Source organism: Salvelinus sp. IW2-2015, unplaced genomic scaffold (assembly GCF_002910315.2).
Source record: "Salvelinus sp. IW2-2015 unplaced genomic scaffold, ASM291031v2 Un_scaffold1312, whole genome shotgun sequence".
NCBI classification, from domain to species: Eukaryota; Metazoa; Chordata; class Actinopteri; order Salmoniformes; family Salmonidae; genus Salvelinus; species Salvelinus sp. IW2-2015.
This window is the reverse complement of record NW_019942835.1, coordinates 187,470-212,509: the sequence shown is the minus strand read 5'-3', so window position 1 is coordinate 212,509 and position 25,040 is coordinate 187,470. Positions and strand designations below refer to the sequence as shown.

The window sequence follows — 25,040 nt, the reverse complement described above, 5'->3', positions numbered from 1 at the left end:
CTACCCGTAGAATATGAATATTAGAATGTATAACCACTAAGCATRCTGCTGTGGCTCACTCCCTGTTTCCAGAACCACATAACTACAATTATGTTTCTGTATGTCCAGAACCATTCATTATGGCTGCAATAGATACTCTGCTACTGTACACTGAGTGTACAAAACATTAGGAACACCTTGACAAAMACTGTCCAGGTGAACGCTATGATCCCTTATTGATGTCACTTGTTAAATCCACCTCAGTCAGTGTAGTTGAAGGGGAGGAGACAGGTTAAAGAAGGATTTTTAAGCCTTGAGGCATTGATTGTGWATGTGTGCCATTCAGAGGGTTAATGGGCAAGACAAAATYTTTAAAGTGCCTTTAYAAACAGGGTATAGTAGCAGGTGCCAGGCACACTGGTTTGTGTCAAGAACTGCAACGCTGCTGGCATTTTCACGCWCAACAGTTTCCCGTGTGTATCAAGAACGGTCCACCACGCAAAGGACATCCAGCCAACTTGACACAACTGTGGGAAGCATTGGAGTCAACATGGGCCAGCATCCCTGTGGAACGCTTTCGACACCTTGTAGAGTCCATGCCCTGACGAATTGAGGCTGTTCTGAGGGKAAAAGGGGGGGTGCAACTCAATAGTAGGAAGYTGTTCCTAATGTTTTGTACACTCAGTGTATATCTCTATGCGGAAAAACAAAGTGCTTCATGAAACCTACATCTCTCCTCCCACCCTCATCCTACACACCTCTCTCTCTTTCGTGGCTGATCCTAGACCAGCCATTTCAAGGCAGCTCTCGGCTTACCCTCTGCAGTTTCCATATGACAGGTTATGACCAGTGACCACCAGGAAACAGGCTGGTCTGCTATCTGTATCTGGGCCCAGCGATGCAGCATTTCCGTGGTCTGAGGCCTGGGGGCCTCTCTCTGGTTTCTGTCCCAGTTTCCCTCCTCCTGCTCTTCACCTCACCAGTGGTGCGTCCCAAATGGCCCCCTACTCCCTMCCGGTGTAGTGCACTACTATATTTTCACACGGCGTAAAGCCAGGGTACTGTAACGAGAAGGGTGTGTGCTATTGTGTTCGAGGGCCTATTGCTTTCTAATGAGCTGACCTGTGCTGCTACCCCCCCACGGCTTAATGAGGTTAACAACTCACTAACGAGATCATCTCACTAACGAGATCATCTCACTAACGAGCTGAGCTAGCCCACCGCACAAGACACACATGCAAATGAGACACACGCYCACATATGCAGGCACGCACGCACATACGCACACGTGCAGGGGTGCACACGCACAAAGATACGTCTGTGTGGGTGTGATTGAGTAGGTTGGGCTTTGATGTGGGTGCCATTATGTACGCGACACAATTCGTTCCGATAGCGATGTAGCTACACGTTAAACAGCACAGATATGACTCCGTTGCTTTCCACAGTCGTCGTCGTCCTTTGTGAACCGGTGGAGTGTTTATGYTGTTCTACTGCCTGGGACTGCCTGTGTTGTTATTGGAAGTCGCTCTAACACACAGTATGACAGGCAGCACCATCTGTGTTGTGTGGAGGGTGGTAGGGTGTGTATTTGTGTGTGTGTGGGTGGGAGTTGTGTGTGTGTGCTTCAGTTTGCTACTTCTTCCTGTAAACCCAGGCCATCATTCATTGACATAGACTTTCTGTAGCAACACAGCATCCTACCCTATGGGAGAGCTTATCTAGTGACCCATTGTCATCCTTACATTACTGGCTTCATAATCATCCTTCTCTTGCTTACAAATCCTAATCTGTTTTTGCATCGATTTCATGAGGTTGTTGCAGGCTGGTGTTAGTCTTGTCCAGACTGTGTGTTGGYAGAGGGGAAGGGGAGAGAAAAGAGAGGGGAGACGGAGAGAGGAGGGATGGGAGAGAGACAGAAAGAAGTGAGGAGAGGGGCGGTCAGTCACAGTGGGCAGTAATCTGTACTTTGTTCTGCTCTGGGGGAAGTGTTTACAGGTTCTAGAAATGTCTAGATGTCTCAGAAGCCCAAAGGTGCAATGTCCTAAATGGGACCTATTATCCTTCTACACAGGAACTGATGGTGTGGGTTAGACACAGAGAGAGAGAGAGAGAGAGAGAGAGAGAGAGAGATTTACACTGCTGTAAAAGCCAAAGCACTCTCTACATAAACAACTCTCCTTTCCCTTCTCAGCCCTCTGGTTTGGCTATGTTCTCTCTCTCCCTCTACTCCCCCTCTCTCTCTTTCTCCTCTTTATTTTATTTCTCTATTTTCTCTCTCTTTCTCTTTCTGTCCTCTTTCTCTCTCTCTCTGTCGTTCTCCTTTCTCTCTCTCTGTCTCTTTCTCTCTCTTTCTCTCGTTTTCTATCTTATCTCTATGTGTGTGTGTGTCTCACTCTCTACCCTCTTTCCCCCTCTGTCTCCAACACAGTGATATTATGCTGATTCAGTAAAGGAGCAAGAGAGGGGGACATTTGGCAGCACCAACGTGTGACAGGAAGCGAGCTGCTCAAACGCTTATTAGCATCTCATATTAGCATTTTACATTAGCATCCTCTTTATGAACGCAGCCCCCAAAAGGCTAAAGGGACTTCCTGCTGTTTGGGTGTCAGCCAGTGATAAGCCTGTAGTTAATGGATGGGGGTCTTCCAGCTGACATTTCAGTACACAGGGACCACACACACACACACACACGACACACACACACACACACACCACACACACACACACACACACACACACACACAACACACACACACACACACACACTCTCCTCAGGCCAACTTCTTCACATGTTTGTATGCCATGTTACTGTGTTAGGATGGTTGAGTGAGTCCGAATATGCACGTATTGGTGTGGAGTCTGAATATGTATGTATGGTGTGGAGTCTGATATGCATGATGGGTGTGGGTCTGAATATGCATGTATGGGTGGGAGTCTGAATATGCATGTATGGGTGTGGGTCTGAATATGCATGTATGGGTGTGGAGTCTGAATATGCATGTATGGGTGTGGGGTCTGAATATGTAGTATGGGTGTGGAGTCTGAATATTATGTCTGGGTGTGTAGTCTGGATATGCATGTATGGGTGTGGAGTCTGAATATGCATGCTTTGGTGTGGAGTCTGAATATGTATGTATGGGTGTGGGGTCTGAATATGTATGTCTGGGTGTTAGTCTGAATATGATGTATGGTGGGAGTCTGAATATGCATGCTTTGGTGTGGAGTCTGAATATGCATGCATGCTTTGGTGTGGAGTCTGAATATGCAGGTATGGGTGTGGGATCTGAACTATACATGTATGGGTGTGGGGTGCGAATATGCATGGTATGCGGAGGGAGTGCTGAATATGCATGTATGGGTGTGGGGTCTGAATATGTATGTATGGGTGTGGGGTCTGAATATGCATGTATGGGTGTGGGGTCTGAATATGCATGTATGGGTGTGGGGTCTGAATATGCATGTATGGGTGTGGGGTCTGAATATGCATGTATGGGTGTGTGCTCCTGAGTGTGTAATGTGTATTATTCGAAATATGTAAATAGTTTGTCTTTTTACATGCCCCCTTTTTCCGCCTCACACCCACACCAACACAACCCCATCCCACGCACACTCTGACCATATTCCACATTTTCCATCTCATTTAGGTTTTCCACGTAAAAGCAAACTGCACAGATGGTTAGTTCTGAGAGCCCTGCCTGCACCTGTTTATATTTAGCTCCTCAGTAGAGCACTTGAGGGAGAGAAAAAAACAAAGCGTGTTTCGTTTGTTTGGCATGCCTCCACTCCCTCCACTCCTTCGCCTTCTCGCTTCAACAGCCAACTACATTGAACAAAAATATAAACGCAACATGTAAAGTGTTGGTGCCATGTTTCATGAGTTGAAATAAAAGATCKCAGACATTTTCCATACGCACAAAATGTGTACAAATTTGTTTACATCCTGTTAGTGAGAATTTCTCCTTTTCTTGGCATATCAAGAAGCTGAATAAACAGCATGATCATTACACAGGTGCACCTTGTGCCGGGGACAATAAAAGGCCACTCTAAAATGTTCAGTTTTGTCACACAACACAATGCCACAGATGTTTCGAGGGCGTGGGTAATTGACATGCTGACWGCAMGAATGTCCACCAGWGCTCTTGCCAGAGAATTTWATGTACATTTCTCTACCATAAGCCGCCATGCAACCTTGTTTTAGACAATTTGGCAGTATGTCCAACCGGCCTCACAACCGCAGACCAAGTGTACGGCGTCGTGTGGTCGAGCGGTTTGCTGATGTCAGTATTGTGAACAGAGTGCCCCATGGTGGTGGTGGYGTTATGGTATGGGCAGGCATAAGCTACYGACAACGAACACAGTTGCATTTTATCYCTGGCAATTAGAACGCACAGATGCATATCTGTGTTCCCAGTCATGTGAAATCCATAGATTAGGACCTAATGAGTTTATTTCAATTGACTGATTTCCTTATATGATCTGTAACTCAGTAAAATCTTTGAAACTGTTGCATGTTGCATTTACATTTTGTTTCAGTATATGTTCTGCGGGATTTGGGCAGAATTAGTGAAGGCATTATCTGGCTCACAGGGTGCTGTGGTTAGAGATACTCTCTGCTGCTTATGTAATACAGGATGACCTATAACCCCCTCCATCTCTCTCCTTGGTTGTGTTGTTGGCCATTTGATTGTGTTTGCTGGTGGGTTTGCGTCTGAAATGGCACGCTATACCCTATGTAGTGCACTACTTTTGACCAGAGCACGGTACACTACATAGGGAATAGGGTGCACTTTCGGACACAGATTCTGTATTGGATATGTTGATTGGTCAGGCTTTGTGGCTATTGTTGTGAGTGGCTAATAGACCTTCAGTGTCACAAGAGACGTGTGCGGGGATACGTTAGCTTCGTCCTTGAAAAGTACAGACTCGTTCATTTTTTCCTCGCTCTCACCAAACCTTTGACAGCATCCCTTTTTTTTTATCTCCTTCCCAGCTGGAGAAAATTGCATTTTTCCAACTGCCCACTTAGATCAAAATGCGCTCTAAAACTCTCTAGATCTGACGGAAGCCAAATGTACTGTGTCCACATTATGATAGCCTCAGCAGGACCGAGCAGGACGGAGTCTGAGGCTGTCCTAATATGGACACCATACAATTGGCTAACGTCAGAACTGTTTCCCAGCTCCGTAACGTCGTCGACTYATTATCCAGTTTCTGTTAGGTGTCCTGATATGGACACTGCACACATGGTAGTTGGGAACAGCATAATGCTGGTGTCGTGTTTCTTTTCATATCTCATCATGTCAAAATGATGTATCTGCCTAGATCATTAGCAGCCATGTTCCACACTGTCCCTAATTAAACCATTACCGACCATGGAAAACATGCTGTAACCATCACCATTATTAGGATGTATAGTTTAGGCTTAGTTTAGGCCATCATCATAAATAGGCTAGTCCTATCTGTACAGTTCACATGAATAACCTATGTCTAGTAACAGTCGGATTTGTTGGGGTTAGGTAGCTAGGTGGTTTTGTGCAATTATTGTTTTATGGTCGACTATATTCTGATTGGTCGGAAGATGGATGCGCTCCCTCTGCATCATTTGGTGTCATCTCCGAACACAGGAAACGTACTCCTTGCCGGTGCTTCTTCATTCCCGTTCATGTAGCGCGGTTAGAGTTTAACATCCATCGGTATCCCTCTACTGAATGTGTAAGTCTCGGTGTATTTGGAAAGGTGTGCCAGATATGTTTGAGAGAGCGGTGTGTGTGTGTGTGTGTGTGTGTGTGGTGCTCAGGTACACCTCAGTGTTTCTGCACCTCATGGTGTTACACAACCATAGCAGAGCACCCCCCCCCCCACACTGGGTTACTAATGAGCCTAGACTGGAGAACACAAGCAAGGAATCACACAAACACACACACACACACACACACAGCTCTAATCTTGTCCACCAGCCGGCTCTCTCGAACCGTTGGGTTTCGTAGCGCCTCAGAACGGGGACTTGACTGGAAGTCTATGGCAGGAGCGGACGAAACAACCGCCGGTTTTAATTGGCTGATCTCTCTGTCCATTCACCATCCAGCATAACCCTTAGAACGTCCTGCCGACATTGTGGACTTCAAGGAGCGAGCAGCGCAAGTGATGCAAAGTATGCATCTTAGAAATAGCTTTCACATACGTGCTTTGTATGCCCCCGAACTCAGAATTCATTGTGCTTCCCAAAAACAATATGGCCATTGTGATCGAACGTTTATTTTGATTGGCGATTTTCGCCATATTTCAAAGTCCCGTCTCATACAGCTGTAGCAGGCTCGCACCCTCTCCTGCCTCGACATCAACCACATCCCTTTCAAGTCCCACTTTGTTGCGCGGTGTTTACAGGTTCTATGCGCCTGCAATTATTTTCTGGGAATGAGGTTAACACAGCTCTAACCTGTTAACATTCACTGTTCATGCACCTACAGCACAGTCTCACACTTGCACATTTACAGTACAGTTGTACATTGACTGATAAACCCTTGCACACACTGACACCCCAAAAAGCAGTCGCATACCCTCGCACTGTATTTACACAATCATACGAACTCCAATACAGTCACTAATTCACTTTCATCAGATGAGAAGGCCAAGGAGCTGAGTAGTGGCGAGAGTGGCACTCCCAGGCCTTATCGCTGGAGAGACTGTACCTGTCAACCGCTGTTCTTTGGGGCCCTCAGATTAACATTCATATCAGGCTGCCTGTTAGTTAGGAGCCCCCAGGGGCCATGGCCCAGACACACAGACAAAGTGACTAAATTATTTCCCTGAATGTGGCGCGTTAGCTCGCTCGTTCTCTCTCTTTTTTTTCATGATCAATTCTATTTCCTTACCTCCTCCCTCCTTGTAACATAAACACGCTATCTCTACACATTTTGTGCAGGGAGCAGGTTGCAGGTAGAGTAACTCACTTGTAACTTGCCATTCCTCATGCTGCTGCTGCACACTCAATTCTGGAGTGTATCCAAACTCCTAACACATTTGTAGCTTAAAATGTGACATTTAAAGTATACTGCAGTGAATTATGGGAGCGTAGCAGTGGTGTCCTCTACTCATTTAACACCTGTGTTGTGCTTTCCTTGAGCTTTATGCTGTGGGACTGTTTTGTAGTCTATTGCTATATTCTTTATTTCCTCCTCGCAGGTTAAAGAAGGCATCATAACAATAGAGGAGGGTGTCCTAATATGGACACCGTAATAAGATAGGATCTATGGTACAGTGGTACCGATGGTAATCGCCTATAGAGGTGTTTATGAGGTTATTTGTTATCGCCTTGACGCCGACGATACACGTTACACACAGATGCCATTTCTCCACGCCTTGAGGCTCTGGGCCCAGCTTCACAAGGCGTCGAAGAGTATGGTTGCTATCTAGGATCAGTTTAGCCTTTTAAATCATTAATGAATAAGATTTCATGGACAGGGAGGGAGGGGCCTGATCCTGGATCGCTTTGTAAATACGGGCCCTGGGCTACAAACATGGTGCCACCGTCTCTCGTTGTGCTTTTCCTAACCTGGTAATAGAAGCATTTAAATGTTCCCATTTGATCTGAGAATAAAACAACTCCTGCTGAGACTAAGGCTGTCCTAATACGGACACCGTAGTTCTGTCTCATCGATCAGCTCTTTTAATCGGAAATGGAATCGGTTTCTGCTAATATCCTGTCTTTTGATGGGTTTACACCCTTTTTTCCCCGCAGGCAGACTGTTGACATAATCAATACCTCCATAGAGGTGTGGTGGCAGTGCATTGGAGACTATCTGGTTGTCTCCAAAATGGCACCCTATTCCTTAAATGGGGAACCGCATTTGACCAGGGCCCATAGGAATCAGGTTAAAAGGAGTGCGCTCTATAGGGTATAAGGTGCCATTTTGGATGAACCCTGCTGTTGATTGAATGTGAGGGGTGACAGTCTGTATCTAACTCTCTGTCGATGAGTGTTATCTGCTCCGTGAAGGGCTGATTACATCTGAACAGTTGACTGTGGAACTAATTGCAGTTGGGTCTCTGTGTGTCTCAACACTAATAACCATAGTGCTGATTTGTATTCATGCAGCGGCCGTCTTCCTATGTGCTTCAAAGCGCTTAACATTGTCTGGTGATGAAGCCTTCTCATGCAGATGAAAGGGTTGACTTAAACAACTACAGGGGTTTGAGTCCTTTAGCCAGCTCTGGCCTAACCTGTCTGTGCTGCGGCTGCTGCTTGAAGCACCTGATCTGACCTCAYACACGCTTCTTCATAGATATCTCTTAGATAGTTTGCCCAAAATCTAGGAAGGACCATCTTTCTTGAACCGAGACTTTATCCCACTGCCTGCTTGTTTTAATCTGAGGCCAATTTATCACAATCGGAAGAAGTTCCGATCCTTTGAATCCGTCTTTATTATGCTGGTCTTTGACCGTATGGTGTGAGAGGGTGTCTATTTCTTTCATTTAGTAATGGTACCCTAAGATGCTTTTATTTTTTTATACCCCTCCATCACTCCCTCTTTATCGAATCAATTTTTAGCAAGAGTAACCKGTCTTTCTCCATATGTGTTGACTCTCATATCAACATAAAGGTCAATGTTAAACAAGTCCCCTGTGTTCAGAGTCAGTACACTCCCTGTTAAAAGCCTTGGCTCTCTGCCACCACTGTAGTCTCACTGTACAGTACTTTATTGCTTAGCCTGACCACATCGTTTCTACAGTATATTACAGCCATATGAAAGAAGAATGACATAGTGGGACCGGTATTAATATATAGTGTACTACTTTTTGACCAGAAGAAGTACACTATATAGGGAATATGGTGCCATTTGGGACGCAGCAGCAGTGTAAATTAGCAGCCTAAACCTTCTACCAGACAGCTGATTTATGGGGGAGTTGTGTTTTTAAATTTTTTTTCCCCGGTTAGGAGGGCACGCTTAATTTGTAAGTGCTGCTGTGAGCACAGCGGCAGTGTAGACAGCTAGCTATTCCTGTKCTCTTTCATCTCAATGTTACTCAAGCGTACTTTCACGTTGTTTGACAAGTATAGCACCTCTTTTCATCTACCACCGTCCTACTMCTACCCCATTATGTTTCACTATGGTATGATAAAGTCTATGGAGAGCGTCAATGTGAACAGCATATATATCTTTTAAACTAAACTAGGCCAACAAGTATTTTGTTGATGTTGTTTCTTCTTGACTTTAAATGTTCTTCTCCTTGAATGATCGTTGTGGAATAATCTTTAGTTTGGAGACAATGTTTGGTTTTATACAATCCTGTACCATGCAGTTTTCTAAATGTCGCTTTTTGTTCTGTCTGTGTTTCAGAATAAAGAATGGCTCTGTCTGAACTGCCAGACCCAGAGAGCTTTGTCTGGGGCCCTGGGAGACACGCCACTTCCTGCTCCTCAGCCAATGGGATCCCCACGGCACCCAGCTCCAGCCAATCAACCACAGCCTCAGCAGAGAGGGCCCAATCAGCAGGCAGGGCTACGGCCCACTGGTCCTCAACAGCAACAGAAACCACCGGGTGCCCAAGTAAGTGGCCCTCCTTTCTCCCCTGCCAAACAGGCAGGGCCCACCGCCCAAAGCAAGGGGCCTGCTCAACCGTCCCCTGCTAAAACAGCCCAGCCCTCTCCTGCTAAGGCACAACCGTCCCCTGCTAAAACAGCCCAGCCCTCCCCTGCTAAGGCACAACCCTCCCCTGCTAAAACAGCCCAGCCCTCCCCTGCCAAGGCACAACCGTCCCCTGCTAAAACAGCCCAGCCCTCCCCTGCTAAGGGTGCACCCTCCCTTGCCAAACAGACAGGACCCACCACCCAGAGTAAGGGTCCTGCCCAGCCCTCCCCTGCTAAGGGCGCACCCTCCCCTGCCAAACAGACAGGACCCACCACCCAGAGTAAGGGTCCTGCCCAGCCCTCCCCAGCCAAGGGCGCACCCTCCCCTGCCAAACAGACAGGACCCACCACCCAGAGTAAGGGTCCTGCCCAGCCCTCCCCAGCCAAGGGCGCACCCTCCCATACCAAAGCTGCACCCACCCCTAGCAAGGGTGCACCCTCTCCTGCTAAGGGTGCACCTACCCAACCTAAACCCAACCAGAGTGTACCCAACAAGCAGTCTGGTAAACAGCAGCAGGGCCAGGAGAAAATTAGAGTCGCCACCAAAACTCAAAAGGAAGCAGAAGTCAAAGCCTCGCCCAAGAAGGGAGCGCCTGAGACCATCACCACATCAAAAGATGAAAAGAAAAAACCTGCTGGAGACTCGCAGAAGTCAAAACACCATGACGTGAGCGACCTGCAACTTTGCAACTTCAACGTCTTTACCACTGTTATTCGTCTTGATTTACCGCCAGACTTGTATTTACCTTCATTTCAGTCATTCTTGACAGTTGTCGACGTCGTCATCATCTTCATCATCAATGTCATCCTCTTCGTCAGTGTCATCATCTTCATCGTGAAGTGTTRCCATAAATTGAATCATTTCTTTCTCTGTCTGTAGTCTTGTGCTGAGCGATGAGTGCTTTCTGAGGTCGGTTTGGTTCCGGTTTGATCATGGAACATTTTTCGTTTTTCGTTTTTTAATTTTAGATTAAGTGCATTATGAAATAATGACATGAAAATGATTTTAGAGCTTTTTAATGGATATTTCAAAGCCAAAAATAGGGGAACTTTCAATTGCTAAAACATTGACAATATTCCATTGTCTCCGTCAGGTCCACATTGGCTAGACATCAATAGAAAAATATGAAATTACTATGAAATAGTAAAATATTTCAGTTGTGTATAWTACATAGTTTTATTTGAAAAAAAATTACGTTGGTCAATTCGTTTTTTAATAGCCGGTCAATCACTCAGCACTACTATCATCATCATCATCAGCAGCAGCAGCATCAGCATCATCATCATCACTGCCATTATCATCACTATGATCATTACATTATATGGAGGCTGCATTACACAAATAGGAGGCTGCAGGTAGTCTAGCAGTTAGAATGTTGGGCCAGGAACCAAAGGTCGCTGGTTCGAATCCCCTAGCCCACTAGGTGATAAAATCTGTCGGTGTGCCCTTGGCACTTAACCCTAATTGCCCCTGTAAGTCGCTCTGGATAAGAATGTCAGCTAAATGACTCAAATGTTAATTACCACCACTGCTATCATCATTGCAACATATCATTCTTATCCCCAAGCATCAGCTGTTTATCATGCACCAGGTTTAGTATCTTTATCTTTCATCAATCATAATGTTAAGCCTGTGTTACCTTTAATATGGTCATCTTTCTCTGGCATTGCGATCGTGATTAATCAGTGTTATTAACATGCAATGCSCCGTTTTWTTTWTTATWWWTATTTTTTTTAATACTTAATCATTATATTTTGATCAACTTGTTCATTTATTTCCGTCATTCTTCAACTGTATTGCAGTGATTGCATTGGAAAATGTATTATACAAGCATGTAGCAAAAATATCATGTTTTTTTCTTTGTGCGTTGTATTGTTGTTTGTCGTTTTTTTGTCACTTTTTATCTCAAGCTTTTTATTTTGTCATATTTATACKYTGTCGTGAAAAAGTATTTGCCCACTTTCAGATTTMTCTCTATTTTTGCATATTTTTGATACTGACTGTTATCCGATCTTCAACCAAAACCTAATATTAGATAAAGGGAACCTGAGTTTATAAATAACACAAAAAAATATACTTATTTTATTTATTTTATTAAGAAAYGTATGCAGTGTTTGGTTTTCGTCAGACATAATGGGACCCATCTGGTCCAAAAAAGTTGACTCACGTTTGCCAAAAAGCACCTGGAAGTACCTGGATGATCATCAAGACTCTTGGAAGAATGTTCTATGGACAGACAAGTTTAAGTATAACTTTTTGGACGACATGGGTCCCATTATGCCTGGCGAAAACCAAACACTGCATTCCACAGTAAGAACCTCATACCAACGGTCAAGCATGGTGGTGGTAGTGTGATGGTTTGGGGATGCTTTGCTGCCTCAGGACCTGGACGACTTGCCTTAATAGAAGGAACCCTGAATTCTGCTCTGTATCAAATAATTCTACAGGGGACTGTCAGGCCATCCGTCTGTGAGCTGAAGCTGAAGCGCAGCTGGGTCATGCAGCAAGACAGTGATCCAAAACACACAATCAGTGTTGTTTTGCCCAGTCAAAATCCAGACCTAATCCCTATTGAGATTATTATTATAGATTTTTTAAATTTAATTAGGCAAGTCAGTTAAGAACAAATTCTTATTMACAATGACGGCCTACCCTGACCAAACCCGGACAACGCTGGGCCAATTGTGCTCRGCCCTATGGGACTCCCAATCARGGCCGGATGTGACGCAGCCTGGATTTGAACCAGGGACTGCAGTGATGCGTCTTGCACTGGGATGCAGTGTCCTTAGACCGCTGCGCCACTCGGGGGCCCAAAGTCCTSCCAGATMTTGTGGRAGGACTTGAAACAAGCAGTTCATGCTTGAAAAACCACACATATTGCTGAGTTAAAGCAGTTCTGCATGCAAGAGTGGGCCAAAATTCCTCCACAGCGCTGTGAGAGACTGATCAACAACTACAGGAAGCMTTTGGTTGCAGTCATTGCAGCTAAAGGTGGCACAACCAGTTATTGAGTGTAAGGGGGCAATTATTTTCACATAGGGAAATTGGGTGTTGTATAACTTTGTTAATTAAATACATAACAAAAAAAGTGATACTTATTTTATTTGTACACTCAGGTTCCCTTRATCTAATATGAGGTTTGGTTGAAGARCTGATAACATTCAGTACCAAAAATATGCAAAAATTTAGAAAATCAGAAAGGGGGCAAGTACTTTTTCATGGCACTGTATGTATTACATTATCTGTTATAGTTGCATGTGCTTAGATGACTGAATTCCTTTCAATAMAATTATTCTCTTGTGTCTTGCCAGAATAGTAATATATCCTGTATAAGCTCCATTGCTTTAATTCCAACCCCTATCATCTGTGAAACAAATGCTCATAAAAGTGACACTACCGTTGAGTTAGGTGAAACGATAGGAAAGAAAGGGTGCGCTGATGCCTGTAATAGACTTTTTGCTATAGAAATAAATTAAGTCAAGGGGGAAAAAGACTGATGCTAATACCGCCCTRTGACCTCTCTCTTTTTTTCTCTCTTTCCTTCAGTATTCCAACAAGTCCAGCACACAGAGCCTCAGTGACACGGGCTACTCGTCAGATGGGATATCCGGCTCCATGGGCGAGATCACAGGCCAGATCCAGGAGGATCCGGGGTTGAAGCTGAGTGAACGAGGCCCCTCTAGCCCCTCTGAGATAACCAAGCTGGAGAGCTCCATGCGGCCGCTGCTTGAGTCAAAGTCCAAGGCCGCTGCAGACCAGGGCCGGGGGAGGCCTCACTCTCTGTCCATTGGCCAGGACGAGGAGTACAACTCGGATGGGGAAGTGTCGGACGATCTCAGCTCAAAGCTGCGCCACGACTATGTGGAGGACAGCAGCGAGAGTGGTCTGTCTCCCTTACCGCCCAGGCAGAAGAAGTCCCATAAAGAAATGACAGATGAGGAGTTCATGAGGAGGCAGATCATGGAAATGAGCGCTGACGAGGATGAGATGGAGGAGGAGGAAGGGTACGGCTACCAGAAAACTAAAAACAAAAAGGATTTGGGGAAGGAGAAACGACGCAGCCTCACCCACCATTCCAGTAGTTTTGAAGAGGACACCAAGGGCGCCGATGGTGAAGAAGACGAAGGTATGATGGCTTCCCAAGGAGGCCTGCGGCGGTTTAAGACCATCGAGCTGAACAACTCAGAGCATGACCTCAGAGAGCCAGAGCTGGAGATGGAGAGCCTGACTGGATCACCAGAGGAGCGGTCGAGGGGGGAGTATTCATCCACCCTACCTGCCACCACTCCCAGCTACACCTCCGGCACGTCCCCTACCTCTGTGTCCTCCATGGAGGATGACAGTGACAGCAGCCCCAGCCGCAGGCAYAGACTGGAAGAAGCCAAGCAGCAGAGGAAGGCTCGCCACCGCTCCCATGGCCCACTCCTGCCCACCATCGAGGACTCATCRGAGGAAGACGAGCTGAGGGAGGAAGAGGAGCTTTTGAGAGAGCAGGAGAAGATGAGAGATCTGGACCTGCAGAGAATCCGCAGCACAGCCAGGAAAACTAAGAGAGACAAAGAGGAGCTGAGGGCCCAGAGACGTAGAGAGAGATCCAAGACTCCGCCCAGCAACCTCTCTCCCATCGAGGATGCATCCCCAACAGAGGAGCTGAGACAGGCAGCAGAGATGGAGGAGCTCCACAGATCCTCCTGCTCAGAGTACTCCCCTTCCATGGATTCAGAGGCAGAGGGCTTTGAAATGATGGGCTCCAAGCTCTACAAGTCAGGAAGCCACCACAACCTCCCCACGTTCATGTCTCTCTACTCCCCCACTGAAAAACCTACTGCCACTTCACCGTCTGACAAGACACTTAAAAGTGCAGAGGAGGTTTATGAAGAAATGATGAGGAAAGCAGAGATGCTGCAGCAGCAGCAGGGACAGCCAGGAAGGCCAGGTCAACAACAAGGAAGTCCACAAAGGCAACTGGCTGGGGCACCTCAGCCTGGCAATAAACAACATCTAGACACTGGAGCTTCCCTAACACCTGGCTCCAGCCCCACACAGATCTCTGCACCTGTTTCCTTCTCCTCAAACGACCCACGTGGGTCTGGAAGAGGGATCCCCCAAGGAATCAGTGTGACACAGCATCTATCGAAAGAAACCCAAGACAGGATGAGGACGCAGACTGCCAAAATAGGGGGTGTTATCCCCCCGGCAGCTGGAAGACCAGGTACTCATGGACCAGCACAGGGGGTGCCTCCTCCTGACCCTGGAGTGCCCTCCATCGCATCCTCCCTCTTCTCCTATTTTAAAGGCCCCAGTCCTCCTGTTTCCCCTGCTCCCTCTCCCTCACAGAGCCCCACTCATTCCCCGTCCCCACGACCCACAGGGCCTGGGGTGTCCCCACGACCCACAGGGCCTGGGGTGTCCCCACGACCCACAGGGCCTGGGGTGTCCCRACGACCCACTGGGCCTGGGGGGTCCCCACAACATTCTCAGCCTGGCGCTGGTGGCCCAACCTCCCCAATACCGCCACAACAACATGGAGCCCATACGCCACAAAGATCAGCGTCGCCACGCCTTGCAAGACAACAGTCCTCCTCCGACTCACCAGTAATGGTGATAACTCTGGGCTCTGAGACCACCACCAGTTCTGCCAAGCCTTTAACTGTAAACTCTTCCACTTCGCCCCTGTCCTCGCCAACACAGGGTATACGTCAGCCCATGTATCAGCAACATACTCCTTCAACAAGCTCCCCAACATCCCCACAAATGCACCCACTGCACCAAACCRCTCAACCCGGTTTACAGAGGCCCCAATCTGAGAGGGTTAATATTGGCATGAGCATGACAATGACAACCACAGCTACCACATACAGTCGTGGGTCAATGTCAATGGAAAATATCTCCCTATGTAGAATCTCCAACGTTCCAGGTACCTCTAGGGTRGTGGAGCAGGGCCAAATTCAAATGCATCCGAGTGGACCTGCATCTGTGGTGGACCTGAGAGCACCAATGAAGCCCGCCCCAATCATCATGACTGACCAGGGCATGGATCTAACGTCTCTGGCAACTGATACAAGGAGGTATTCTCTCGATGCTGAACAACCACCCAGCCGCCACACAGCGGTACAGGACCTGAATGCAGCCATGAACCTGAATGCACAAGAGCAGCCGCATGTGTCTGCGTCCACTCCAACAACAGTCACCGTGGCAGCCTCCATGTTTATATCTCAGCCGAAGGGGCATCCAGTGGTTTACGGAGATCCCCTTCAGAACCGTATGGATCTGGGGCAAGGCATTGGATCAGCAATGTGTCTTACACAAACTAAGACACCCATCACTGACCCGTCCATTCCTAAGATTGACGCATGTCTYGAGGATCTGGGCATCCAGCAGCAGCAGCTCCAGATGCAGCAGCAGAAGCTCCTACAGCAACAACAGCTCCTCGAGCAGCAACTCCAGCAGCACCAGCAGTCCTCTTTCGCTCGCTATAACCTAGCAAACCAGGTCCAGCCGCTGTTYCTGAAGAAAGACCTGGTGGTGAGCCAGACAAGCATTGGCATTGCTCAGCCTGTGGTCAGTGTRAGTGCAATTCCTAGAGTATCTCCCTTACCTCCTCAGCCAGTGTCTGTGGCTCCACCTTCCTCTAACACTCAGCATGACTATTGTCAGGGTGGGCTTGCTTTGGAGTTGAAGAACAAGCCCACGGTCATGAACCTGTCCACGGGAAAGCCCCATGTCATGATGGTCCAACTGGAAGACCGCAATACATCTCAGGTGGCCACAGTGACTCAGCTGGTSAAAGAGCCTCCTCCRCCTCCCCAGGTCCTGGATCTCACTGGTGGACAGATGCAGAAACCAGAGAACCAAGTGGCTTGTTGTGACGTCGTTTACAAGCTACCCTTCGCTGGTAGTTGTGCAGGMAACTTAACTCAGAAAAATCTAACCACTGAACCTTCCCAAGTCACCCTTCCACCCCCTGCCCCACATTACAGTGTAAGCCAGCAGCAGCAGCAGCAGCAGCAGCAGCAGCAGCAGCAGCAGCAGCAGCAACAGCAGCAGCAGCAGCAGCAACAACAGCAGCAGCAGCAGCAACAACAACAGCAGCAGCAGCAACAACAACAGCAGCAGCAACAGCAGCAGCAGCAGAAACAACAACAACAACAACATCATCAACAACAACAGCAACATCATCATCAACAACAACAACAACAACCTGGAAATAATGGCTACCAGACATCAAGCATGCAAGGAGCACCAGAGGAGCTTAAACCAATGCAGGGAGTCCCTCCATACCCTATACCCCCTGGAGGGAGACTTCAACCTTCCATGTCTGACACCAACCTGTCTAATGCAGGGCTTCAGTACTATCAGAGGACTGACCCTGGGGACCTGGCCGTGGATCTGAGCACCATGAATCAAACCTACGAAGGAGGATATCTTGGCATGGGTGCGCAGTATGGATCCTACACAGACTTACGTCATGAAGGAGATGTTACAGGTCCTCCCTTACCTCTGCGAAGATACGGCTCCATGTCCAACATCAACCAAGACTACGGCTATGGTCAGGCAGGTTTACCGGATGCCAACCTGGCACAGTATAGTGCCACCACTGCCAGGGAGATCAGCCGAATGTGTGCAGCTCTGAACTCTATGGATCAGTTCGGTCAACGGTACAGCAACCCTGACATGATGCAGTATGGTGCTGGAAGAGGAGCAGGCCCTGCAGCCAGGCTCAARCTACAGCAAAGTTTAGCATCAATCCGAGCCAACCTACTCTATGGCCCTGACGGTAGGCCCACTGCACACGGCCAAGCCCTAACCAATCTGATCAATGCCAGACAAGCAAGCATACGGGCCTTATATCCATCTGCAATGAGAGGAGCTGATGGCATGACATACTCCACCATCAACAGCCCAATAGCCTCTACCTTGCCAATAACCACCCAGCCTTCCTCTGTTCTGCGACCCATGCCACGAGGAATATACCGACCTTACCCTGCAGGCGTGACTGCTGTACCACTGGCTAGCCTCACCAGGTTGCCTCATGTGACCCCAAGGATGCCTCTGTCTACACAGGGACCTTACGGTTACGCTTCTCCCAACCAGTTTCCTACAACAGCTGGCGTTCCTGGAAATGTACCTGACACAAGCACCTCCACCCAGGAAGCTCCTGTCTACCTTGGGAAGCCTTTGGCKACCGTCGCTGTGCACACAGCTGCAACTTTACCACCGGCCCACCCGGTTTCTCATATGGGTGGACAGAGTGTACAAACTACTGCAATGCCAATTCAGTCTGCAAACCAACAGACCCCCCAAACTCWTATCCAAGCGCAGAAAGTTACGACACACCCCCATACACAAACTCAAATGCAAGCCCAAATCCATCAACAAATGCAGTCCCAAATACAGCAACAAATGCAAACTCAAATGCAACAACAAATACCAACTCAAACTCAAGCTTTATCCCTGACTCAAACCCAGTCCCAGCTAATAACTCAGCCTCAGCCCCAGGCTCTAGTGCAGCATCAGACTCAGCTGCAGCCCCAGACCACACTCCAGGCTGCAGCAGCCAGCACCACTATTGCTACTTCCGTAGACCCAGAGCTAGAAAAAGTAGAAGAGCGTTTGAGACAGCAGCAAGAGCAGATGCTGCAGATGGAGCGAGAGCGTGTGGAGCTGGAGAAACTTCGMCAAATGCGCCTACATGAGGAACTGGAGAGAGACCGCATGGAGCTCCAGAGGCACAGGGAGAAAGAACAGATGCTGGTGCAGCGCGAGATTCAGGAGCTGCAGACCATCAAACAGCAAGTCCTGCATCAGCAGCAATCGGAAAGGGAGACACAGCTGGTCATGCAGAGYGAACAGCTAGCCCAGCAGAGGATGCAACTGGACCAGATTCAGTCGCTGCAGCAGCAGCTCCAGCAGCAGTTGGAGGAGCAGAAGAGGCAGAAGACTGCAGTGGTGGAGGCAGCAGCTGCAGCCGCAGCAGCCGAGGCAGCTGCTTCATCGGCAGCAGCAGCTGCTACAGCCACTACTGCTCAAGGGGTAGTAGTTGGAGGAGGAACCCCTCAAGGTTTCATKATCTGTGACCAGAGTGGTAGGGTGATTCAACAGGAGGGCCAAAGTGTGCAGTTCTGGCAACCCCACATGGAAGGGCAGGTGGTCCAAACAGTGGTGACCCCAAGGCCTATACCTAGCTCTGCCTCTGAGATGTCCTTCAGAAATAGTGAGGATCAGGCGGAGTCCAGGGTCATGAAGAAGCGGAACTCTATGCCTCGTCTTAGGGATGAAGCAGAGGAGGAGCCAGTGAGGAGGATTGCAGATAGRTGCGTGCAGACGGATGATGAAGATGGTGAGGACAGGTATATGAACCGTAGGGGCAGGAGAACCAGGCGCATCGCCGACTGCAGCGTCCAGACAGACGACGAGGATCAAGCAGAGTGGGAGCAACCGGTTAGGCGCAGGAGATCACGCTTCTCCAAGCACTCAGACTCTAGCGCGGAGGTCAAATCCGACGGAATCTCCAAAGTGTCCTCCTCTAGCATAGCCATTCAGACCACCAATGACTCCTCATGCCAGACWGAGACAGACCAGTTGGGCAGGGTCTCACCTGCAATCCACATCACTGCGGCTGAGACAAACAAGGTGGAGCTACTACACTACATCTCTGCTCCAGAGAGGACCCATAAGGGTGAGAGCTTGGCCTGTCAGACCGAACCAGAAGTCCAGTCTCAGGGGGTGGTGGCCCCTCAGCTCAGCGTCCCCACCACCATCAGCCCATACTCCACCACCATGCAGATGGTAGGCTCCACCCCATCTCCTCCCCAAGGGGTGGCCAAGTTTGAAAGGAGGAAACCCGATCCTCTGGATATCGGCTACCAAGGCCAGCAGCAGAACGAGTCCCCATCTCGCCAGCCTCCCAAGTCTCCTCAGGTGCTGTACTCCCCCGTGTCCCCGCTGTCACCRCATCGGATGCTGGAGACCACCTTCACCTCCCAGGAGAAACTCAACAAGGCGCACGTCACACCCCAGCAGAAAGCCTTCACTGCRGAGTCCCCTCAGCGTCATCAGAGCCTCCCCAGGCCCATCAAGAGTGTGCAGCGCTCCATGTCAGACCCCAAACCCCTCAGCCCCACCTCAGAAGACCCTGCCAAGAACAGGTTCTCACCTTATCATCAGCAGGCCCTCTCCAACAGTCAGGTATGTAATAAGTTGCATTATTATTTCACTTTCACTTCAGTAACATTAAAACCCCTCGTGAGTCCCCCGGTTGCAAAGATGCAACAGGTCCTACCCTGCAAAAAATATACGAAATATATTCACCTCACCAAATAACAGATTAGAACACACTGTTTTGCAAAGGAGGTCTACAGTATCCTACAGTATCCTCAACAGGACTCTCTGGCGTAGCACCATGGTGTAGCCGGAGGACAGCAATTTTCTGTCCTCTTCTGGGTACATTGACTTCAATACAACACTTAGGAGGTTAATGGTTCTCACCTCCTTCCATGGACTTACCCAGTAATTTTGATGACTTCCGGAGGATTCGGAGCTCTTGCAGCATGAATTGTCCACGCAATCAAAGCATCCGTGAATGAATCTAGTACTGAAAGCATAAGGTACAGATAGATAGCACTCCAGTGCATAAAATGMGTTGAGTAGTTGACTCAAAAAGAGAGAAAGACAGTTGAGCAGTTTTGAACAAAWTAATTTCTTAAAAAGTTAAGGAGAAGCAGCAGACACAGAGCCAGCTACAGMGCTTTTTTGAAAGTATTCATTCTCTTAATTCATAATTTTGCCACATTTTTTTGTGTTACAGCCTGAATTTTAAATTTATTAAATTGAGATTTTGTGTCACTGGCCMACACACAATACCCCATATTTTTTTGTTTTTAGAAATGTTTACAAATTAATTAAAAATGAAAGCTGAAATGTCTTAACTCAATAAGTATTCAACCCCTTTATTATGGCAAGCCTAAATAAGTTCAGGAGTAAACCTTTGCTTAACAAGTCACATACGTTGTATGGACTCATTCTGTGTGCAATAATAGTGTTTAACATGATTTTTGATTGACTACCTCATCTCTGTACCCTACATATATGATTATCTGTAAGGTCCCTCAGTCGAGAACTGCAATTCAAACACAGATTCAACCACAAAGACRAGGGAGGTTTTCCAATGCCTCYCAAAGAAGAGCACCTATTGGTAGATGGGTAAAAATGTTCAAAGCAGACATTAKATATCCCTTCGAGCATGGTGAAGTTATTAATTACACTTTGAACGGTGTATCAATAGACCCAGTCACGACAAAGATACACACGTCCTTCCTAACTCAGTTGCAGGAGAGGAAGGAAACCGCTCAGGGATTTCACCATGAGGCCATTTACAGAGTTTAATGACTGTGATAGGAGAAATCTGAGGATGTATCAACAACATTGAAGTTACTTCACAATAATAACCTAAATGACAGAGTGAAAAGGATGCCTGTACAGAATAAACAAATATTTCAAAACATGCATCCTGTTTGCAATAAGGCACTAAATCTCTATTGCACTCCACATTCCCCTTTCCCACCTGGATAAAAGGAACACCTATGTGAGAATGTTATTCATTGACTACAGCTCAGCGTTCAACACCATATTTCCCTCAAAGCTCATCAATAAGCTAAGGACCCTGGGACTAAATACCTCCCTCTGCAACTGGATCCTGGACTTCCTGACGGGCCGCCCCCAGGTGGTGAGGGTAGGTAGCAACACATCTGCCACGCTGATCCTCAACACTGGAGGTCCCCAGGGGTCTGTGCTCAGTCCCCTCCTGTATTCCCTGTTCACTCATGACTGCACGGCCAGACACAACRAWCATTAAGTTTGCAGATGACACAACAGTGGMAGGCCTGATCACCGACAACGACGAGACAGCCTATGGGGAGGAGGTCAGAGACCTGGCTGTGTGGTGCCAGGACAACAGCCTCTCTCTCAARGTGATCAAGACAAAGGAGATGATTGTGGACTACAGGAAAAAGTGGACCGACCACGCCCCCATTCTCATCAATGGGGCTGCAGTGGAGCAGGTTGAGAGCTTCAAGTTCCTTGGTGTCCACATCACCAACAAACTAACATGGTCCAAGCACACCAAGACAGTCTGGAAGAGGGCACGACAAAACCTATTCCCCTACAGGAGGCTGAAAAGATTTGGCATGGGTCCTCAGATCCTCAAAAGGTTCTACAGCTGCACCATCGAGGGCATCCAGACATGTTACATCACTGCCTGGAATGGCAACTGCTCGGCCTCCGACCGCAAGGTACTACAGAGGGTAGTGCGAATGGCCCAGTACATCACTGGGGCCAAGCTTCCTGCCATCCAGGACCTCTATACCATGCGGTGTCGGAGGAAGGCCCTAAAAATTGTCAAAGACTCCAGCCACCCTAGTCATAGAATGTTCTCTCTGCTACCGCACGGCAAGCGGTACCTGAACACCTAATCAAATGGCTACCCAGACTATTTGCATTGCCCCCCCCCCCCCTTTACATCGCTGCTTCTCTCTGTTGTTATACTCTCTGTTGTTATCATTTAATAACTCTACCTACATGTACATGTTACCTCAACTAAACGGTGCCCCCGCATGTTGACACTGTACCGTTACCCCCCTGTATATAGTCTCGCCATTGTTATATTACTGCTGCTCTTTAATTACTTGTTACTTTTATCTTTTATTCTTATCCATATTTTTTTTTTAACTGCACTGTTGGTTAGGGGCTCGTAAGTAAGCATTTCACTGAACGGTCTACACCTGTTGTATTCGCCGCATGTGACTAATAACGTTTTATTTGATTTGATTTAAAGTATAACTGCAAAAGTTGTAGTAAAGAAATCCAACACAACACATCAATAAGTACCACTCTTCATATTTTCAAGCATGGTGATGGCTGCATCATGTTATGGGTATGCTTGTCATCGGCAAGGACTAGGGAGTTTTTTTTAYMATAAAAAGAAAGAGAATAGATTTAAGTACAGGCAAATTCCTAGCGGAAAACCTGGCTCAGTTTGCTGGACAGACACTGGGAGACAAATTAACTTTTCAGCAGGACAATAACCTAAATCACAAGGCKAAATATGCACTGGAGTTGCTTACCAAGACGTCATTGAATGTTCCTGAGTGGCCTAGTTACAGTTTTCACTTAAAATGACTTGAAAATCTATYGCAAGACTTGAAAATGTCTGTCTAGCAATGTTCAACAACCAACTTGACAGAGCTTGAAGAATTAAAATAATAATGCGCAAAATTTGTACAATCCAGGTGTGCAAAGATCTTAGAGACTTACCAATAAAGATTCACAGKTGTAATCACTGCCAAAGCTGATTCTAACATGTATTGACTCAGGGGTGTGAWTATTTATTTAAGTTAGATATTTATATTTTTCATTTTCAYTACAATTGCTTAAATGTATTGAAACATGTTTTCACTTTGTCATTATGGGGTATTGTGTGTAAATGGATGAGGACAATAATATATTTAATCCATTTTGAATTCAGGCTGTAACACAGCAACATTTGGAATAAGTGAAGGGGTATGACTACCTTCTGAAGGTACTGTATAGTTCGTAAAAAAACAACAACACTTTCACAGCTAGCTAATCCAGCTAGCTAATTTAGCCTACTCAAACACCCTGCTCATACAGAGAAGAATGRTATTTATGTTCGCTAGCTGACTAAGTCTATCCAACACTGGAACCRGTCCAAGTCAAGGTAAGCTTTCGGTTGTATTAATTTATTGCCAACGYGGCCRGTCGGTTTAACTGTTAAACTGCTTGCTGTACAATGTACTGGGAAAGGGAAAGGGGGATACCTAGTCAGTTGCACAACTGAATYCATTTAACAAAAATGTTTCCTTTGCATTTAACCTAGCCCCTCTGAATCAGAAAGGTACTGGGGGGCTGCCCTAATCGACATCCACGTCATTGGCCACCCGGGAAGCAGTTGTTGGGGGTTAACTGCCTTGCTCAAAGACATTTATACTATGATATTATGGGGAATGGGAATAAGATGAATACTAACAGTGTTGGGAAGGGATCACAGCAGTGATTGAATGAGGGTATGAGGCATGAGTTGAGGTGTTCAGAGTCTTGACTTCAGTGCAGGACAGGCTCGTTATGGATGGATGTTGTTGGAGAACAGCTCAACTTCCGCTYAGGGCAGGACAGGATTTGACTGGGAGGACAAAAAACTATTACACAATACACTACACAGTTAGACAAAAGAGCTAAGAATGAGTTAATACAATCAAGGAGTAAAATCATTGATGTGTAATAATGTGATTGTGTATGTGTGTCTCTGATTGACTACATACAGTAATGACAGAAAATTGACAGGTCTAATCACAGTGCTTGGAGAGGAAACATTCAGTATGCCAGTGGCATGAGACGTGGCTTCAGTTCATGTCAGGAGAGATTCCTCACAAGTTCTCAACTGGCAGCTTCATTAAATAGTACCCGCAAAACACCAGTCTCAACGTCAACAGTGAAGAGGCGACTCCGGGATGCTGGCCTTCTAGGCAGAGTTGCAAAGAAAAAGCCATATCTCAGACTGGCCAATAAAAATAAAACATTAAGATGGGAAAAAGAACACAGACACTGCAGAGGAACTCTGCCTAGTAAACCAGCATCCCGGAGTCGCCTCAATGATCACTGTTGACAAGATAGGACTAGTGGTTTTCGTGGCAGAACTTCGGGTACTATTTAATGAAGCTGCAGTTGAGGACTTTGGGTGTCTATTCTCAAACTAGACACGAATGTACTGTCCTTCTGCTCAGTTGCTGCACTGGGCGCTTCCCACTCCTCTTTCTATTCTGGTTAGAGCCCGTTTGCTCTGTTCTGTGAAGGGAGTAGTACACAGCGTTGTACGAGATCTCAAGTTTCTTGGCAATTTCTCGCATGGAATAGCCTTAATTTCTCGAACAAGAATAGACTGACGAGTTTCAGAAGAAAGTTCTTTGTTCCTGGCATTTTGAGCCTGTAATCGAACCCAAAAATGCTGATGCTCCAGATACTCACAATAGTCTAAAAAGAGGCCAGGTTTATTGCTTCTTTAATCAGGACACCAGTTTTCAGCTGTGCATACATAATTTCAAAAGGGTTTTCTACTGTATCAACATTAGCCTTTTAACAATGACCTTAACACACTCTCGAGCAATAGTGTAACACCACCTCACAACATCGTGAATCTCGAGCAGCTGTCATCACGGGCGACACACAGAGCTCTCTAGTGGCCGCTCTGCCTTGATAACTGGGTACCTCTTCGATTGACAACCTATGTCAGACGCTACTTGCCACTGTCACCAACGTTCGAGCCTTTTCCAGCTTACACTATAGTCCTTTTTCACAACACATTAACAATTCTATACCTGGATTCTTGGATCAATTGATGAATCCCATCTTGCGGGTTGT

General features: G+C 47.0%; 1 protein-coding gene across 1 annotated transcript in view; it reads left to right on the top strand.

The window, feature by feature from the left end:
* Positions 1-25,040, top strand: part of bsnb (bassoon (presynaptic cytomatrix protein) b) — a 124,715-nt gene that overhangs the window by 74,408 nt on the left and 25,267 nt on the right. The window contains exons 4-5 of the mRNA XM_070438955.1: positions 9,318-10,274; positions 13,155-19,796. Of these exons, the coding sequence (XP_070295056.1) occupies positions 9,318-10,274; positions 13,155-19,796 (7,599 nt within the window). The remainder of the gene's footprint in view (positions 1-9,317; positions 10,275-13,154; positions 19,797-25,040) is intronic.